Raw genomic sequence first — 18,021 nt, 5'->3', positions numbered from 1 at the left:
ATTCTTTCCAGTTTTAGTTTTACTTCCTTTAAAATCACGTGATATTGACATGTGACCAAAATCTTGGAGCAGAAAAAATGTCGGGATCTGGAGATAGAATCAACATCTTCCCTTCACGAATGTAAATATATTTTTTCATTTGTAATTTAAAGTAAACTTTAACAAATAACAATGTTTGGAACAGTGTAAAAGAGATCATAACGCTTTCAAAATGCCACAAATAAACCTTGTGTCTGTGATGTTTTAAATTCTACATTACTTAATGTCAGGGACCTATTTTAGTATTTACTTAGTATGTAGGCCCCTGGTTTTATTCAAGAATATTTAAAGTCAAAAGTGGCGTATATTAAAACCAGTCCAACGCCCTAGAATAGCTAGATAAGACTTGATTAAGTAATAAAGATTTGTATTAGTCAACTTCAGAGTGAGTCTTGTGTAACTATACTCAATGCATCGTCTCAAGCCACAGTCCGGAGTCCGCATATAACTCTCTCCTACCCGTGGCTGCTTGATCACAAAAAGTGTCTTAATCTTGAATATTTACGCCTCTCTACTGTGACGTCATATTCAGTCAATGACAAGTTTTGTTTCCATCGCAATTGAAATCTGCAGATGACGTCAATAGTATAAAAGAAATATTTCCTATAGTGCGATTGGATATTGAAAGGTCACGATAAAGTTCATCATCCCACTAGGCTTGGTCAATATTTTAATGAGCTACGAAGAATTCTCTCTTCGTTCAACCACGGCCAGAATGGGAGAGGATCGTACATTTTGGCCGTGGTTTACGACGATGTACTCAGTGATGAACATGGAGATGCTATGACAATAAATGCATTATATATGTGATGTTGTTCACAGGGCCATGGCCATTATGAAGGGGAGGCTAAAGGGGGCTCAGAAAGGACATAGTTTGTTGAAGAAAAAAGCTGATGCTCTTACCATGAGATTTAGAGCTATCCTTAAAAAGATCATAGAGGTAAACATAAGATTCATTTACTATGTAGTTGATTTAAAAACTTGATTGAAAGTAACAGATACATTATTTAAAGGTGCAGTTATTACTATACATGGGTCTTTCCTTTTCTCTGAAATAGATGAATGTGTAGATAAAATGACTAACTGACTTTTTGTGGCCATCAACATACAAGACCATGATTAGTTATCAATTTCATGAGGTTTCATCATTAAGTTATTATCATTTTTCTTCTTGAAGAGTACATTCTTTCTCTTTCTTTCTTTTTATTTGTTTTTCAGTACCAGTTTTTGGATTAGATATACCTTATTATTATATAGTAGTAAACATTTATGTAACCATTTATAATGTATTTATAATGTTTTGATACTATTTATTTTTTGCATCTTGTAGACAAAAGTGTTGATGGGAGATGTGATGAAGGAGGCAGCCTTTTCTCTGGCTGAGGCAAAGTTCACTTCGGGAGACATCAACCACATGGTTCTACAGAATGTCAACAAAGCTCAGATGAAGGTCCGCTCCAAGAAGGACAATGTAGCAGGTAGGACACTCAAAACAATATCTAGTGACAAGTTCATCTGTATTTGAGGTTGTAGTTTCTGGAACTTGTACCAGTAAATTTTGTGAGGATTCAGATTTAGGATAATTTTGAAAGGTTCGCTCCTTTTCAGGTGTGATGTTACCTGTGTTTGAAAGTTACCAGGATGGATCTGACAGTAAGTCTTACCATGGTACCATTAAATGTAGTACACTGTTCGTGTATTTCTTGTGGAAAAATAACAATGTTCTGCGCTGTATAAGGTTGGAAACCCTAGTTTAATATACATAGATAATAAATAGATATTTGAAATCAAAGATACAGTAATGAAACTATTGACTTAATATTATCTTGGGAATTTTTTTTTTTTTTTTGATAACATTCAAGCACTAACCTACTGATTTTGACAGGTTATGAATTAACTGGTCTCTCCCGAGGTGGACAACAGATAGACAGACTGAAGAAGAACTATGCACGTGCCATTCAGTTACTGGTGGAACTCGCTTCATTGCAGACATCTTTTGTTACATTAGATGAAGTCATAAAAATTACAAACAGAAGAGTCAATGCTATAGAACATGGTAAGATTACAAACAAAAAAATACTTCGGTACAAGAACTTGTTTTGTATAAAATTAATAATAAGACATTTTGAAGTAGCAAATTTTCAATAGCATCAGTATCTAATTCTTAGAAACCATTATGTTACTCATGGTGTGTAATCTAAAATATGAGTATTGTAATTGTGTTTTAGTAATCATTCCCCGCATAGAGAGAACACTAGCATATATCACTTCAGAGCTTGATGAAAGGGAAAGAGAGGAATTTTACAGGTATGTTAATTGTCTCCCTTAGAAAGCTAACATCTTAAATATTGTTTTATTTAAAGGAAACACATCACTGAAGAAAAAACTTTGAACTCTAAAATGTAAATGTATCACATCTATTTAAACTGTAAAACTTTTAGCTAACCTCAGTGAAGTTGGGGGAGCTTATGTAATACTTCTGTCCCAGGGAAATTTTTTTGGAGCAGATTTTCTTTCAAGAACTTCACTGCCAAATATTGATTAGAGATGCATAAATAACATTGGGGATTTGAATTTCATCTTACACATGAATGAACAGGTTAAATTTCAAATTTTTGAAAGCTTGCTTCCAGTTCTGAAACTAACCTAAATATTTAAGGATGAGATGCAACATTCAGTTAATTTAAGGTTACTACATGTACAATGTTTAAGCTTTATGCTGACCAATCATGCAATGATGAATTGGCTTGCATGCTGAATTCATGTTATTGAGCAGAGAAAGTTTTTGTGGCAAGTCCATTTCTAAATGATTTAAAATCCTAACCACACCATATTTGTGTCAGTGTTGCATCAAGGGATGAAAACTAGCGGAATATTTGTTAGCTTGAGATTTTTGCCTACTCAGCTATGTTAAGGACTGATATGGAAAATGTGAAATTTGCACCGTTTAATATGTATTACTTCTTTTAAAAAATTATAATAAAGCAACTGAATACTTGTAGAAAATGTAATATAGCTATCAATAATGGATAGGACTGGGCCGGAGTTATTACCAGTGATATTGCACGTATCAGCTGTTTGTCACGTGACTTGTATAAAAATAGAATTGTTAAGCTGAATATAGGAAAAGGGGATAGCACAAGGGCATATGTTTGTGTATCAAGAAAAAAAATCGATACACATTAAAAGATGTTTATTTCTTCTACCCAAAAAGTGCTGGGAGCTAGTCTTTGCTGTTTGCAAAGTACTGAAAATTTTGCCGAAAATGCTTATAATAGCTAAAAATTTCTACTTTGCTTAAATTCTGTTAGAAATAAAAATAATGTTATGCAGACTAGGATCAGCTCCCAGCACTTTTCAAAATATACACTATATAAGCAATAAATATTCCAAATTTCAGCTCAAACAAAATAGTCTGCCCTCGCATTTTGATGTACATGTAAATCACGAATACGCTCATCGTTTTAGCGATATTCTCCACAATCCTTGTCCCTGTGCAGCTCCATTGCTACTAGATAAATTCACATTCCATACACATTGTATTTAATAAATCATTTTCTTTTAGTTTTAATGATAAGGTTTAAAAATTAGCAATGGTATCATATTTATTTAAGCATTCTCGTAATTATTAAACCAGTGAATCAAGTCCTCTGAATCACCTGTGCTGCGTCAAGTCAAGACTGATGAAGTCATATTTGATGAAAAACTTTCTTCTATTACTCGACTGTATTGCTATCAAGTATTGCGATTTTACAAGATTTTATAAATAATCGATAAAATAAATAAATTCAAGTTGTTATTTACGCATGATCATGTCGTTAATTAATTTTTGTGGCTTGTTAAATTTCAATGAAGTCACAATTAAACTTCCAATACGGTGTACAAGGAATGTGAACTCTGACCTTCCATAACATAGCTGAGTATCAAAAGATAACGTACTGAGGTAAACTTTGAAATCTTTGTTCACCTACATTTTTCATTCTTCTCTTTCATTCATCCGAACTAATGTAACACATTACTTTGTTGAGATAAATTTACATGTTTTTGATTTTCACTTCAGGTTGAAGAAAATTCAGGAGAAAAAGAAGAAGATTCGAGCCGAGGCTGAAGCTAAAGCGGCTCTTCTGAAAGCTCAGAATAAGCTGGAGGAGCCGACTAGTCTGATAGCGGAGGAGAGAGATGAGGACCTTCTGTTTAATGATTAGTGAAAAATTAGTTTTAGGGGCATTTTATGTATTAAATTATACTATGTATCAGATATTAGCTGGACTTGTCAAAGCTTCCATGACACATTTAATACCGTACAAATAAGCTGTATTCAGTAGATTATAAGGTCAGGCACATGACTATTGAACACTGTATTTCTGCCTGTAAAATTCCCTGGACTCTAATGACTTGAGTTGATAAATTTGGAATTGGAAATGTTGTAGACTGTTACTAACCATGTAAACAAATTATGTGGTGTTAAATCATCCCAGTTCTTTGTTAAACAAACATCTACCTTTTGTAGATACATATGATTGTTTTTTATAATGAATGTCTTTATGAGAGCTTTGTTGAAATTTTCAGTACTCTTATTCTCATCACTAAAAACTTATTACATGAGAGTCAGCTTGCTTATCACTAAATTCTAGAAGTGAGGAGGGAGTTAATATATGTAAAGTATAGCTGCTTAATATTTGAACAAGAATTTGTTACAATTGTGATATCAAAAGTTTGATGTTAACACTTTGTGTGAATCTAGTCTCGCCATCATTTCCGAGATGGATGTGCTCTTTCCAAAAAATGAAACAGCTAACGGGTTAGTAACTGGCATCATAACTAAACCTTAAGGCCAGTTTCTGGACTGTAACATTTGTTATATCTCTTTCCCTTCTTTTGAATGGATTTAATGGGTTGCTGGTAGGGCATGTGTTTTGTTGTAGAGTTGACTTTGACAATGTACATATATGTATCAAATTCCCTATATATTCAGGATTGCTAGTGTAATGAAAGGGATAATCAATGATCTTGTGAATTAAGTACTGGGGTACTTGTAAAATTAAAAAATGTGGAATAAATTTTCAAAAACAACAACATGATTTTGCTTAAGTCAATTTTACTTGTCAAGAATTATACAATATAAACAAGATGTGTTTGATAAATATATGCCCCAAAATGGCTATTTTTAATAACAAAAAATTCAGAATGTACAATTTTGAACAATGAGTTAAAGAAAGGATATGTTATAAAATTTTTCTTCCAGTGATCTTGAACCTGTCCAAATGACATTGTATCAAGATAAAGAGAAACTGTGGACTGTCAAGAATGAGCTTTTAATGTTTCTCCATTACAAAACAGAAATCAAATATTTAAAAGTGATCTTGAACTTGGACCAAATAAAATTGGGTTAAAGTCATGACACACTCTCAGGTTTTAAGTAATTTTTAGGTCAGGTATGAATTTTCAATATTTTCATCAGAAAGTAATAAACTGGATAACATTTTTTTTTTAAAAATTGTCTCTGACATTGAACTTGCTAAAATGACCTTAGGTTTACATCAAAACTTTTTTTGAGTCGTAAGCAAGCTTTGATTCAAATTGATTGTACATTACAAAATGTCATATACATGTACAAACAAAACCAACTAAACATACAAGTTTTCAACTCTAAAGTACCAATGGTACAAAAGATATAATTGACATTACATGTACATGTTGTTGAAGGACACAATTTTTAAAGAATGTGTTTCAATAGAACAAAGGATAGCTCAGAATCTGAGTAATGATATACCTTACTTCTCTGTTTAATAGCAGAACTACAGAGCAAAAGATTTTCTGACAATACATGTACAAAGACAATTTACCCCTGAATTTCTAGCTTGGGCATAATAAAAAAAAATAACAATGAACATTCCCATTGTTCAGTATATACATTTGTTCTGTGTATATTGAACTCCTTCATGGCAGTGGCTGTTGCTTTGTTTCTTTGGCTCCGTAAGATTAATGGAATCTTTAGGGAAGACCTTTTGATTTTGTCACAATTGTTTAATCATCCTACAAGCAAATTGAATACATTATGTTGATTTAAAGGTGATTAATATACTGTAAATTAATTTTTGTGACACCTTATTATTGTGATATAGGTACATGTATTTGGTATTTATGAACAAGACAACATTTTCGCAAGTTCTCCATATTGAGATGTAAATCTAAAGTAATACAGGTATATGTATGAGTGAAATTTTCACAAGCAGGCCATCTCATGTAACAAAGCAAAATAAAGCTTTCACAAAGAAAAAGTGATTTAAAATAAGCTGTACTTAGAAATGACCAAACAGTAAAAGTGTTATTTTGACAATATACAGTTTAAAATAATTGGGAAATATTCTTAAAAAGTTTCATTAAAAATAAAATTGAAGGCACGTGCCAAACAAGTCAAAGAAAAGAGTCCCTACCCATTCATCCTCATCTACTCCCTCTGCCTGGCTGGTATCGGTGGGCTGTGATGATTTCATCCCCATAATTTTGTCTGTCCAGGAGCTACCCACATTCTCCCCTCCTGCAAAGTTCCTCTTTGTCCTGGCTTCAGCTTCCATCCTTGTAATGCTGTCTATACAAAAAAGTTTATTATATCAAGGAACATATATATCAACTTTTCAGGAAATCAGTCTGAAAAAATATTATATGGTGGAACACCCTTCCTTGTCTGCAAAAAGGCAGCTCTTTTTTTCTTTCTGGGCACTATTTATGATGTAACTTACAAATAAATGGTCCATTTCCTGATGTTTTGACTCGGACCGTGTCCCCCTCCTCTAGTTCTATTTTCTCTGTCTCATTCTCTTCTAACCATAATGACAGACAGTCTGAACAGCCTCCAGGTAGTCTTGGAGATGTCATGTCAAGAAGGACATGGTGACACACAATGTCCTTGACCTGAGCAGTGCTAAGTTTATCTGATTGACCTTTTGGTTCAACCTCTGCAAAAGGATAAATACTTAAGGGTTCCAATTATGATCAAGTTCATCACATTTTAGATTTTAGACTACATTTATTTTCTTATAACTACATATATTAAAAAAGCATGTTTATTTCGATTTACATTTACATTTTTATTAGCAAATTCAAATATTACATAACAATTACATATTACATTATATAAGATTCCATAACAACAAATGTATTCTGAATTTTTTTTCTCCTTCCTCCTACAAAATCTTTATCTACCGAATTTATGACAACCAAATAAAACATTCAAAACCTTTTAAAAGAACAAAGGAAAAATGACTTCTCTATTCTACTTATTTGATTAAAATTGACAGTACATTGATGATCCTTAATAAAACACTCACTGTACGATGAATTAAGGTAGCCAGTTCTCACTTTGTGAGTCTCACTAAAATTTGGCTCAACTTCATGACCATTACTCTCAAACTGTCTTTTGTGCGCTCTCAGTACCTCAATATGAAGAATGTAGTAGCGGAACTACAAAAGAAGAATTGCATCTACTTAGAAACTAAACAGAAAAAAGATTAAAGAACTATACCTTAATCATATCTGCAAAAATTAATACCCCCGGTAATACATTCAAACAAACTGCATGAAGAATACTCAAATTTTGATTCAAGCAAACAATTGATTAAAGACGTCGACAGATTTACCTTTTTATGGGAATTATCTATAACACTAGAACAACTCCTCCTTACTTTTGAATGGGAATTATCTGTAACACTAAAACTCCTCCCTACCTTTGTATGGGAATTATCTGTAACACTTAAATGACTCCTCCTTACCTTTTTATGAGAATTATCTGTAACACAAACTACTCCTCCCTAACTTTGTATGGGAATTATCTGTAACACTAAAACACTCCTCCCTAACTTTGTATGGGAATTATCTGTAACACTAAAACGATATACTCCTCCCTAACTTTGTATGGGAATTATCTGTAACACTAAAACTACTCCTCCTAATCTTTGTATGGTAATTATCTGTAACACTAAAACGGACTCCTCCCTTCCTTTGTATGGGAATTATCTGTAACACCAAAATGACTCCTCCCTACCTTTTTAATAATGTGTGGGAATTATCTGTAACACCAAAATGACTCCTCCTTATCGTTGTATGGGAATTATCTGTATCACTAAAAAAACTCCTCCTTATCTTTGTATGGGAATTATTTGTATCACTAAAATGACTCTTCCCTAACTTTGTATGGGAATTATCTGTAACACTAAAACTCCTCCCTACCTTTGTATGGGAATTATCTGTAACACTTAAATGACTCCTCCTTACCTTTTTATGAGAATTATCTGTAACACTAAAACACTCCTCCCTAACTTTGTATGGGAATTATCTGTAACACTAAAACAACTCCTCCCTAACTTTGTATGGGAATTATCTGTAACACTAAAACTACTCCTCCTTACCTTTGTATGGGAATTATCTGTAACACTAAAACGACTCCTCCCTACCTTTGTATGGGAATTATCTGTAACACTAAAACGACTCCTCCCTTTAATGACACCCTCAAGAATAACGCCATCACCACTACAAAATACAAAAAACAACAAACATAAATTCCATGCCTTAGACTACATTGCAGGGCTCTCACACCACTTTTTGGAAATGGGTCCGGGTCTGTTGAAATTGGGAAAAATAGCGACATTTTGGGAAATTTGGGAATAATGATTATTCTCTATAAACATGATATACTGGGTTTTTGATCTTTTTATTATCAACTAAATTATTGCTTTGCATTACAGAGGAATGTGAAAAACAAATTTTATTACTACATACCCAGCTATTTTTTCTTTAATTTTGGGGAGAAATTACTTTTGGGAAAATTAAGGCCAGGTAAAATTAATCTTTAGATTCTCATCCTAATTTGCAAAAAAATTGGGGCGGGTGGGCGGATTTTATTTTTTATAATTGTTAATTCATCTATAGGCCTAAGTATCAACAAAACAATACACATTTTTTTCCATTACCTTAATGCAAATATGAATAGATTTAATTCTGTTCATATTCTTTTAAATATTTAAAGAAAATTTTTGCTTTAAAAGTTAAATATTTATTGTTAATTAACAAATTATCAAGTACACATTATACGGCACACCCTGAACAAAATGAGGTGGGGATACCAATAAATTTTGTATGCTTGACTCCTTATTTTGCAAAATCTATATAAATGTTCTAATAATTATTCTACTGAAAAATCTAGGCCTTCTCTTAAGTCTGTCTACGATGTTGTAGATTTTTTTTTATTTCAAAGCTAAGTCACACAGCTGGAGATCGTTATATATAACTTGACCAGGTGTCATTTTCCTCATCTATTTTTACTTAGTTACAATCTCTCTACATACTTGCTCCTGCCATTGATGGTATCTATATGTGTTTATGCTATTTTTTCTTCTCTGCCTTCTCTATACTGACAAATTATCTTTTCCTTACACATTTAAACTGCTTTTATTGCCGATTTTTCTTCATTCTTCACATGGCGTTTTTGCTATAAATAGCGACATGTGACTTTTAATACAGACGGGAGGTAACTCTTAAACTTTGACCCAAATTCTTACTGAATAAAAATACATGAAAATACCCAAAAATCAAAATAAAAAACATCGGGGCGGGCGGGGATGAGAATCTAAAGATTAATTTTATATGGCCTAACACATTCAATTTGGAAAAAAGGTACCTTTTTTGAATTGGGAATGGGGCCCATAAATGGCCCCAATTACAGAGAATCAAGAGCCCTGCATTGCATGAAGAGGGTCATAAATCACAAATTTCAAATATAAATCTCTCCACAAAAAATTATTTATATAGTGATGGATACAAGATATTTCTTAGCATTTTGAATTGAAAAACAAAGATTTTATTCTTACAACCATCCATGTTCTTAACACAGGACTTGTTGGCAGAATATGACTATAATTCAACAGACAAAAAAGGAAACTAGCAGAATTATCCAAATTTCTTTTTACCAGTATTATGGTATTACTTTTTTTAGCATTCTGATCAATCATTTTCTCCCTATTTGCACCTTGAAAGTGGTTGATGCATCAAGGAATTTATATATACTACCAGACATACTGATTCTGGGACTGGACTTCATTTTATGGAAGAAATACTGGGTTAAAGTTGAAGGAGCAGATTCATTCTCAAGTATCTTAAAGCCCAAAGGTGAGAAAACCTGCATGCTTGATGCATTTAGGTACTAGTATGTACATAATCACACTTGTTTCAGATGCTAGATCAGACCACATTAACTGGATGAGTGAGCATGTTCAAGTTTTTGGAACAGGCCCCCAAGAACTTAGTTGCCCCATAGAAACCTTATTTGCATGCATGGTTAATTAATTTTAGGGTGCATGATAAAAGTCAATTTAATATTAAAACATATGACACAATTTTGGTTAATAATTATTTATACTTCCTAAAGATGAGAATGTCTCTTTTTTTTTAAGTTTTAAATTTAAAACTTTTGAGTGATCTAGCTGCTAAATATACTTTTTTTCTTCTTATTTTTCGCATATTTCTCCCTAGAGCAACTCTTGAAATTATTTAAATTATTTATATGTACGCTCTCCATTTCTGTTTCAAATAAAGAGAATGTACTTGTTCAAAATTTGTTAATTAAAAATAAATAAATTATTTTAATAAGATGGTAAATGCTGTTTTTAGTGTATACTGTATTACTGTATGCTTCAAACATCCTTTAATATGCATGTCTGTGCAATCTGCAAAAAACACATTGTTGTTTTATTTTGCACGCCTTCATATCTTCACATCAAACTCCGCCATGGCCGGTCCCAAGCCCGGATGAGAAAGGAGGAGGGTTGGGAATTATCGTGGGGCACTAACCCCACCCTTTGTAAAAACTTTACCGCTACAGAAACGACAACAAGGGAATATAATTCAACTGGCCAATGGAGCGAAGCAGACCAAGCAACTGGACTTATGAAGGCTGGGGATCAAATCCGAGAGGACGTCTCTAGCCAGACTGCGGAGCTCCTGACGCCCAAACGATGCATGAGAGTTGGTTTTTGGAACGTGAGGACTCTGTTTCAAGCAGGAAGATTAGCACAAGCAGTACATGAGATGAACAGCTATGACCTCTGCATGCTGGGAGTTTCAGAAGCAAGATGGACAGGGACAGGAAAGCAGCGAATGAGCTCAGGCGAAACCATCATCTGGTCAGGCAGACAGGATGGAAACCACCAGGAAGGTGTTGCCCTCATCATCAGTAAGAAGCACACCAACAGCCTGTTACAATGGAAGCCAATTAATGAACGACTGCTCTATGTAAGAATGGACTCCAAGTACACCAAGCTGTCAGTCATCGTTGCATATGCACCAACGGAAGTAGCAGACGAGGAAGACAAGGAGGAGTTCTACAGTGCTTTACAGACTGCAGTGGAGGACATCCCAAGACATGATGTTCTTCTGTTGTTGGGAGACTTCAATGCGCAGGTTGGCAGTAACAACGAGAACAGGGAGAGAATCATGGGACAACATGGTACAGGACAGTTAAATGACAACGGTGAGAGACTAATTGGGTTTTGTGAAGAGAACACCCTCGTCTTAGGCGGTAACACTTTTTGCACACAAGACCATCCACAAGCTCACTTGGACATCACCAGACGGGAGAACGCAGAACCAGATCGACCACATTGTGATAAACAGCAAGTGGAAGCGCTCCCTTCAGGATGTAAGAGTTATGCGAAATGCAGATGTTGGTAGTGACCACAACCTACTCGTGGCAAAGCTGACACTTAAGCTGAGGAAGACCAAGATTGGCAGCAGCAGGAACCGGCGTTTTGATGTTGGCATGCTGACAGACCCAGCACTTAAGCAGCAGTACAACTTGGCACTAAAGAATCGTTTCAGTATCCTCAAAGACAAAACAGCACTCACCATCGATAGTTTCAACAACGCAGTAACAGAAGCTGCAAAAGAGACCATTGGATACAGAAAGAGCAAAAAGAAAGAATGGATGTCCACAGACACATGGAAAGCCATTGAGGAGAGAAAACAGTTGAAGAAGAGAGTCCTCACCAAGTCCCCAAGATTGAAAGAGAGAGCAGAAATGCAGTACAGAGAGAAAGACAGACAAGTCAAGATCTCGGCAAGAAGAGACAAGCAGCAGTACACAGAAAAACTAGCAGATGAAGCGGAAGCAGCTGCTGAAAGGAAGGACATGAAGACTGTCTACATGATTACTAAGAAACTAAGAGGAGACAGAGGACAGAATCCCTCCCACTGAAGGCAAGTGATGGCACACTAATCACTGAAGAGCAAGCCAAGCTAGCGAGATGGAGGGATCATTTCCAGCAGACCCTGAATCAGCCTGACCCACCAGCTCTTTCAGTATGGCAGAAGAGGACCTGGACATCAATCTGGGACCCATCTCACTACAGGAGGTGAAGGACGCCATCTGCAAGTTGAAGAATGGCAAGGCACCAGGAGAGGATGGAGTCTGCGCTGAGATGTTGAAGGCAGAGGAACAGGACACCCCACGACTTCTTCTTTTCTCAAAGACATCTGGGAATTCCATGGAGAAAAGGAGTCATTGTAAAACTCCCAAAAAAGGGGACCTGTCCTGCAACAATTGGAGAGGAATCACTTTGCTGTCCCTCACGAGCAAGATCTTTAACATCCTCCAGCGCACCACCACAGCAGTGGACACCATCCTACCAGGAGCAGGCTGGATTGAAAAGGACGATCTTGCATTGACCACATCTTCATTCTCCGCCAGATACTTGAGCAGTCGCACGAGTGGAACAGCCCACTTTACCTGGTGTTTGTTGACTTTGAGAAGGCCTTCACAGAGCATCCCTCTGGAGGATCCTACGACACTATGGCATCCCGCAGAAACTGGTGAACATCATCCAGTCCCTCTACGAAAACATCGAATGCCAAGTAATACATGACAACAAACTGACAGAACCCTTTGGAGTGGATACTGGCGTGAAGCAAGGCTGCATACTGTCTCCAATGCTCTTCTCCCTTGCAGTGGATTGGCTCATGCGCAACGTCACCGAAGGAAGATGGCAGGGCATTCAGTGGACTCTGACCACAGTCCTAGAGGACCTGGACTTTGATGACCTGGGAATTATAGACATCAGGACATACAGCAAAAGACGGAGACCCTCCGAAATAGCCAACACCATGTATCATGAGGAAAAATGACAGAAACACAGACCCAATCACAGTCAACGGGAGGCAGCTGGAGAACGTAGAGGAATTCACCTACTTGGGCAGCAAAATGACAACAGACGGTGATTGCGAGCAAGAGATTAAGACCAGACTCAGCAAAGCCAACCAAGCTTTTGCCATGCTCAAACCCGTTTGGAAATCTACAAGCCTCAGCATCCACTAAAATCAGATTATTCCTGTCCTCAGTGTGCTGCTATATGGATCTGAGTGCTGGAAGACCACTGTCACCATTGAGAAGAAACTTGAAGTGTTCCAGACCAAGTGCCTACGTCGCATCATGAAGATCTTCTGGCCCAACACAATTTCCAATGAAAATCTCCGAAACATGGCAAATACTCTGGCAGAGATGATCCAAAGGCGACTGGAGATGGTTGGGACATGTCTGCCGCATGCCTACCAGCTCCATTACCAGGACAGCTCTTGGCTGGACACCACAGGGGAAGAGGAACAGAGGGCGCCCAAAGGAGACTTACTTTGAGAGAGACCTGAGGAACAGAGGACTCACCCTGCAGACAGCCCCCAGAGCAGCAGCCGACAGAGCCAATTGGAGCCCAGATAGCATGACTATGTTGGGCCAACATTTGTTAAAGGTTGAATGGTTGGCGTTGGGGGAACAACGTTGGGCCAACGTTGGACCAATGTTACCAAGTCAACCTTCTCGACCATGACGGAATTCCTATGTTGGCCCAACGTTGGACCAACGTAAGCAACTTCCATTCACTTTAGTTTCCAAAGAAGGAAGGATTATGGCGTTGGCCCAACGTTGGACTAATGTTTATAATACACCCTTAAAGAAAGTGTATTTACAAGTTGGTAGTAATATGTTGGCCCAACGTTGGCACAATGTTTGTAATACATCCTTATAGAAAGTGCCTTATCAAGTTGGTAGTATTATGTTGGCCCAACGTTGGCCCATTGTTTGTAATACACCCTTAAAGAACGTGTCCTATCAAGTTGGTAGTAGTATGTTGGCCCAACGTTGGCCCATTGTTTGTAATGCACCCTAAAAGAAAGTGCCTTATCAAGGTGGTAGTAGTATGTTGGCCCAACGTTGGCCCATTGTTTGTAATACACCCTTAAAGTGCGTGTCCTATCAAGTTGGTAGTATTATGTTGGCCCAACGTTGGCCCATTGTTTGTAATACACTCTTAAAGAACGTGTCCTATCAAGTTGGTAGTAGTATGTTGGCCCAACGTTGACCCATTGTTTGTAATGCACCCTAAAAGAAAGTGCCTTATCAAGTTGGTAGTAGTATGTTGGCCCAACGTTGGCCCATTGTTTGTAATACACCCTTAAAGTGCGTGTCCTATCAAGTTGGTAGTATTATGTTGGGCCAACATTGGCACAATGTTTGTAAATTGTAATACACACAAGTGTTATTTTGTTTAGGTCTTTCAAAGATGGGATATTTATATTGGGCCAACATTGGCCCAATTATTTTACTGCCAACTAATTGATGGTGTCAATTTTATAATTAGCTGCTGAGCTTTACGTTAGGACAACGTTGGCACATTCTGAAATAATTAAGAGGACTTTCTATGTCCATGCTTATCATTGGATGACTGCTTTTGTTTAGATATGATATTTTCAACATTTTAACTTTGCACTTAAGTGATCAAGCACCAAAGAGTGTTTTATTCTAGTTTTTGAATTGTGTATATGCTTATTTATTTGTAATAACCCAGATAGCAGAACACCGTTGGCCCAATCTTACATTATGGTTCTATTATCTATGTTGGGTTACCTTGATTGGACCAACAATGGGCCAACAATGGCCCAACATGGAATATTGATAGCTGGTTATGAATAATAGTGCACTAATGTTGGGCTAACTGTTGGCATTATATCATAAAACTATTATCATGAGAGAAAATATTTGTTTGGGGATTGGCATCGGCCCTACGTTGGCCCAATATACCATGAATCTGACTGAGCATCATGGGTAGACAACAACCGGGCTACTTGTAATATCCGCGCCATTTTTAATCTGACACGAGTGTAATGAGACTATACCTTGCATATCTGCATCCACTTTGTAAGTATTAATAATATGTTTGCCTCGGCTTAGCTGAATTAACATTTAGTTTTTAAACGATATCATGTACAAATCTGTGTAAATCAGACACGGGGAGGTGCTGTTGGGTCAACACTTTACAGATAGCATGCTAACATTGGGCCAACGTTGGGCCAATGTAATCGGTTACATCGGGCCAATGTTGGCAAATAGCATTGACCCAATTTAAGTTTACTCATCGGCCCAATGTTGGCCCGATATGTTTGGCCAACGTTGGCCTAATGTAGAGTGTTATTTCTACAGACATTGGCCCAATGTTGCGCCAACATTGGCCCAATGAATGCGACATTGTTGGCAAAACGTCAACAAGAACATTGGGCCGATGTTGGCAAATGACGTTAGCCGAGTGTCATTTTTCTCATTTGCCCAATGTTAGCCCGATACATTGGACCAACATTGGGCCAATGTGTATAAACATTTAATTGTTACAAATCTGTATATTAACAAATCTGATCATCTCTACAATCAGAAATAAATCTACAACCAATCCTACTTGAAAAATCAAGCTAGCTAAAATAAATTTAAAATTCTTATGATAATATATCAAAACAAAATAAATTATCAGTGATTAAATCTTTTGTTTCTATACAAGAAAAATAAATGAAAGTATAAAAATGTGTTTTGATACAGTTAAAACAATGAATAATTTGCTCCTCATTTAAATTGAAATTTGTGTCTAGTAGAATACATTTCCGAAGTCTACCACTTAATTTACTTAATATACACTTAACGTCGAGTACATGATCAAACATTTTGAAAATGTTGAACTTGCTGAAGTTAAAACAAAATTTATTCAGTACTAAAAATAAATTGGGTTCTTTCATTTAAAATTTGTTCAGTGTAACGACAAATTTTCAATACATGTATTTTATATGGGGCAACATTGAATCAAAATTGTTGTGATGATGATGATCAAACGTAGAAATTTTATGCATAAATGCCTTCATCACGCAAGCTAATCACTTAATCACACCATGAAACAAAAAAGACGGTATATTCCTTAATTGACAACTTAAACATATAATGATATACTTGTAAATTTAATCGTATGTTTATTCTTTGCTGAGAAAAGTAACAAATATATTAAGTACCAAATATTACAATTTTAGTGCTACTGGAGATTCTAAAAATACATAGAGAACACAATCAAAGAATGGCTAAGGTATGCCAAGGACAGGGATGGGGGAGGAAGAAACGGACAGAGAAGACAAGAAGGGAGGAGGAGACTCGGGAAGAGGAAATGGAGACTTAGGAGAGGGATCACATGGAAAGTGGCAGTGCCTAGCTTTTTTCTGTAATATAGTTTGACATAGTTCTACCCTTTTTTGTGTCTGTTTGTCGGTTATAAACACGATGCAGATGACAGAAACATTTTTTTTTGTGTAAGTAAACAAAATGACGGATTCATTTTAGTATTATTTTAAGAACAGGGGGGCTTTGTTTATTTGTTAGACGTGCTTATTAATACCTTTAATTTACTGAACTTGTGCATAATGTACATCAAAGAGGGAGTATACAGTCATGTAAACCTCCATGTATCGCTTGAAGTGAGCATCAACTTTTAATTCTTTATTAATGTTTTCTTCATGCACTGAGCAATAAAATTATAGTATGTTATAATTTAATTTTATATTTTGATTTCTTTTTCCTCAGTTTCTTAATTAATGTAGAGCTACTTACAATGCAATACTTGTTGATGGCAATTCTATGAGATATTGAGAATATGTATTAAACTATTAATCTAGCATATATAGCATATATAGATAGTTTTCAAGGGCTTTTACCATGAAACTGTACTACAAAACTAGTATAACCTTATTGTATATATTTCTTTGTCAATTTTGAGGACAAATGGCCAACCAGTGAAGAGCAAATGAATTGTCATGCTGGAGAGTCAATAAGATACAAACCAACGTCGGCCCAAAAATGATGTTTTCCTAATATTGAAAGAATATGTGGGCCCAACAATGGCTCAATGATATCCGTTCGTTGGTCCAACAACGAGCCAACAAGCTGGTCTGATTAAGGGCCGATGAGCAAATTACCGTTGGCCCAACATTAATTGCTTACAATGGCCCAACTGTACAAAAATGACGTTTGCCCAACATTGAAAAAATACATTGGCCCAACAGTGGCCCAATATTAACTGTTACATTGGCCCAACAATAAGCCAACAAGTTGGTTTGATTAAGGGCCGAAATAAATTGGCCCAACATTAGTTGCTTACAATGGCCCAATTGTACAAAAATGACTTTGCCCAATATTGAAATAATACATTGGCCCAACAGTGGCCCAATATACTGTATTGGCCCAACAATAAGCCAACAAGTTGGTTTGATTAAGGGCCGATGAGCAAATTACATGGCCCAATGTTGAATTCAAACAGTGGCCCAACATAAGGAGCGTTGTTGGCCCAACAAAGGTCCAATAACATCCTGCTATCTGGGAGAGCCCTTGCTGTCGCCTCAAGTGCCAGACGGCGCAGAGAGGACTGAGTGAGTGAGTGTCACATCTGTTGCAGCATACCTTGAGTATTTCTTTGGATCCCATTTGTTTGGCGTGTTGACACTGATCACAGGCAAATTATGCAGGGGTTTGTTGTCATATATCCTGCTCATCTTTTATTTCTTCCAACAACCAGGAAATGTTTGTTTTTCTTATGAGAGTGACCTCCCTTCGAAAAAAGGTCGTCTTAAAAATAAATATTA

At 36.3% G+C, this 18,021-nt stretch overlaps 2 protein-coding genes across 4 annotated transcripts; one reads left to right on the top strand and one right to left on the bottom strand.

Annotated features, from left to right (window-relative positions):
- On the top strand, positions 1–4,339 carry LOC134266069 (V-type proton ATPase subunit D-like). The gene is made up of 7 exons (XM_062748306.1): positions 1–121; positions 862–979; positions 1,370–1,517; positions 1,648–1,692; positions 1,925–2,095; positions 2,268–2,346; positions 4,100–4,339. Exons 1-7 carry the CDS (start codon positions 78–80, stop codon positions 4,242–4,244), a joined length of 750 nt encoding a protein of 249 aa, XP_062604290.1. The 5' UTR covers positions 1–77; the 3' UTR covers positions 4,245–4,339.
- A 781-nt stretch (positions 4,340–5,120) lies between these two features.
- Positions 5,121–18,004, bottom strand: LOC134266070 (arpin-like). 3 transcript variants are annotated; one of them, XM_062748308.1, is made up of 7 exons: positions 17,840–18,004; positions 8,493–8,568; positions 8,269–8,313; positions 7,371–7,503; positions 6,783–6,998; positions 6,477–6,631; positions 5,121–6,075 (listed from the first exon to the last, which is right to left on the bottom strand). In XM_062748308.1, exons 1-7 carry the CDS (start codon positions 17,929–17,931, stop codon positions 6,067–6,069), a joined length of 726 nt encoding a protein of 241 aa, XP_062604292.1. In that variant the 5' UTR covers positions 17,932–18,004; the 3' UTR covers positions 5,121–6,066. The 3 variants fall into 3 exon arrangements, with proteins under 3 accessions (XP_062604292.1, XP_062604291.1, XP_062604293.1); XM_062748307.1 differs by lacking the exon at positions 8,269–8,313 and having other exon boundaries at positions 8,448–8,568; XM_062748309.1 differs by lacking the exon at positions 8,269–8,313 and having other exon boundaries at positions 17,840–18,002.
- Positions 18,005–18,021: the final 17 nt, after the last annotated feature.

Source organism: Saccostrea cucullata, unplaced genomic scaffold (assembly GCF_032062105.1).
Source record: "Saccostrea cucullata isolate Sc308-1 unplaced genomic scaffold, CSIRO_AGI_Scuc_v1 ctg256, whole genome shotgun sequence".
Lineage (NCBI taxonomy): Eukaryota > Metazoa > Mollusca > Bivalvia > Ostreida > Ostreidae > Saccostrea > Saccostrea cuccullata.
This window is presented reverse-complemented; position numbering and strand designations above follow the sequence as displayed.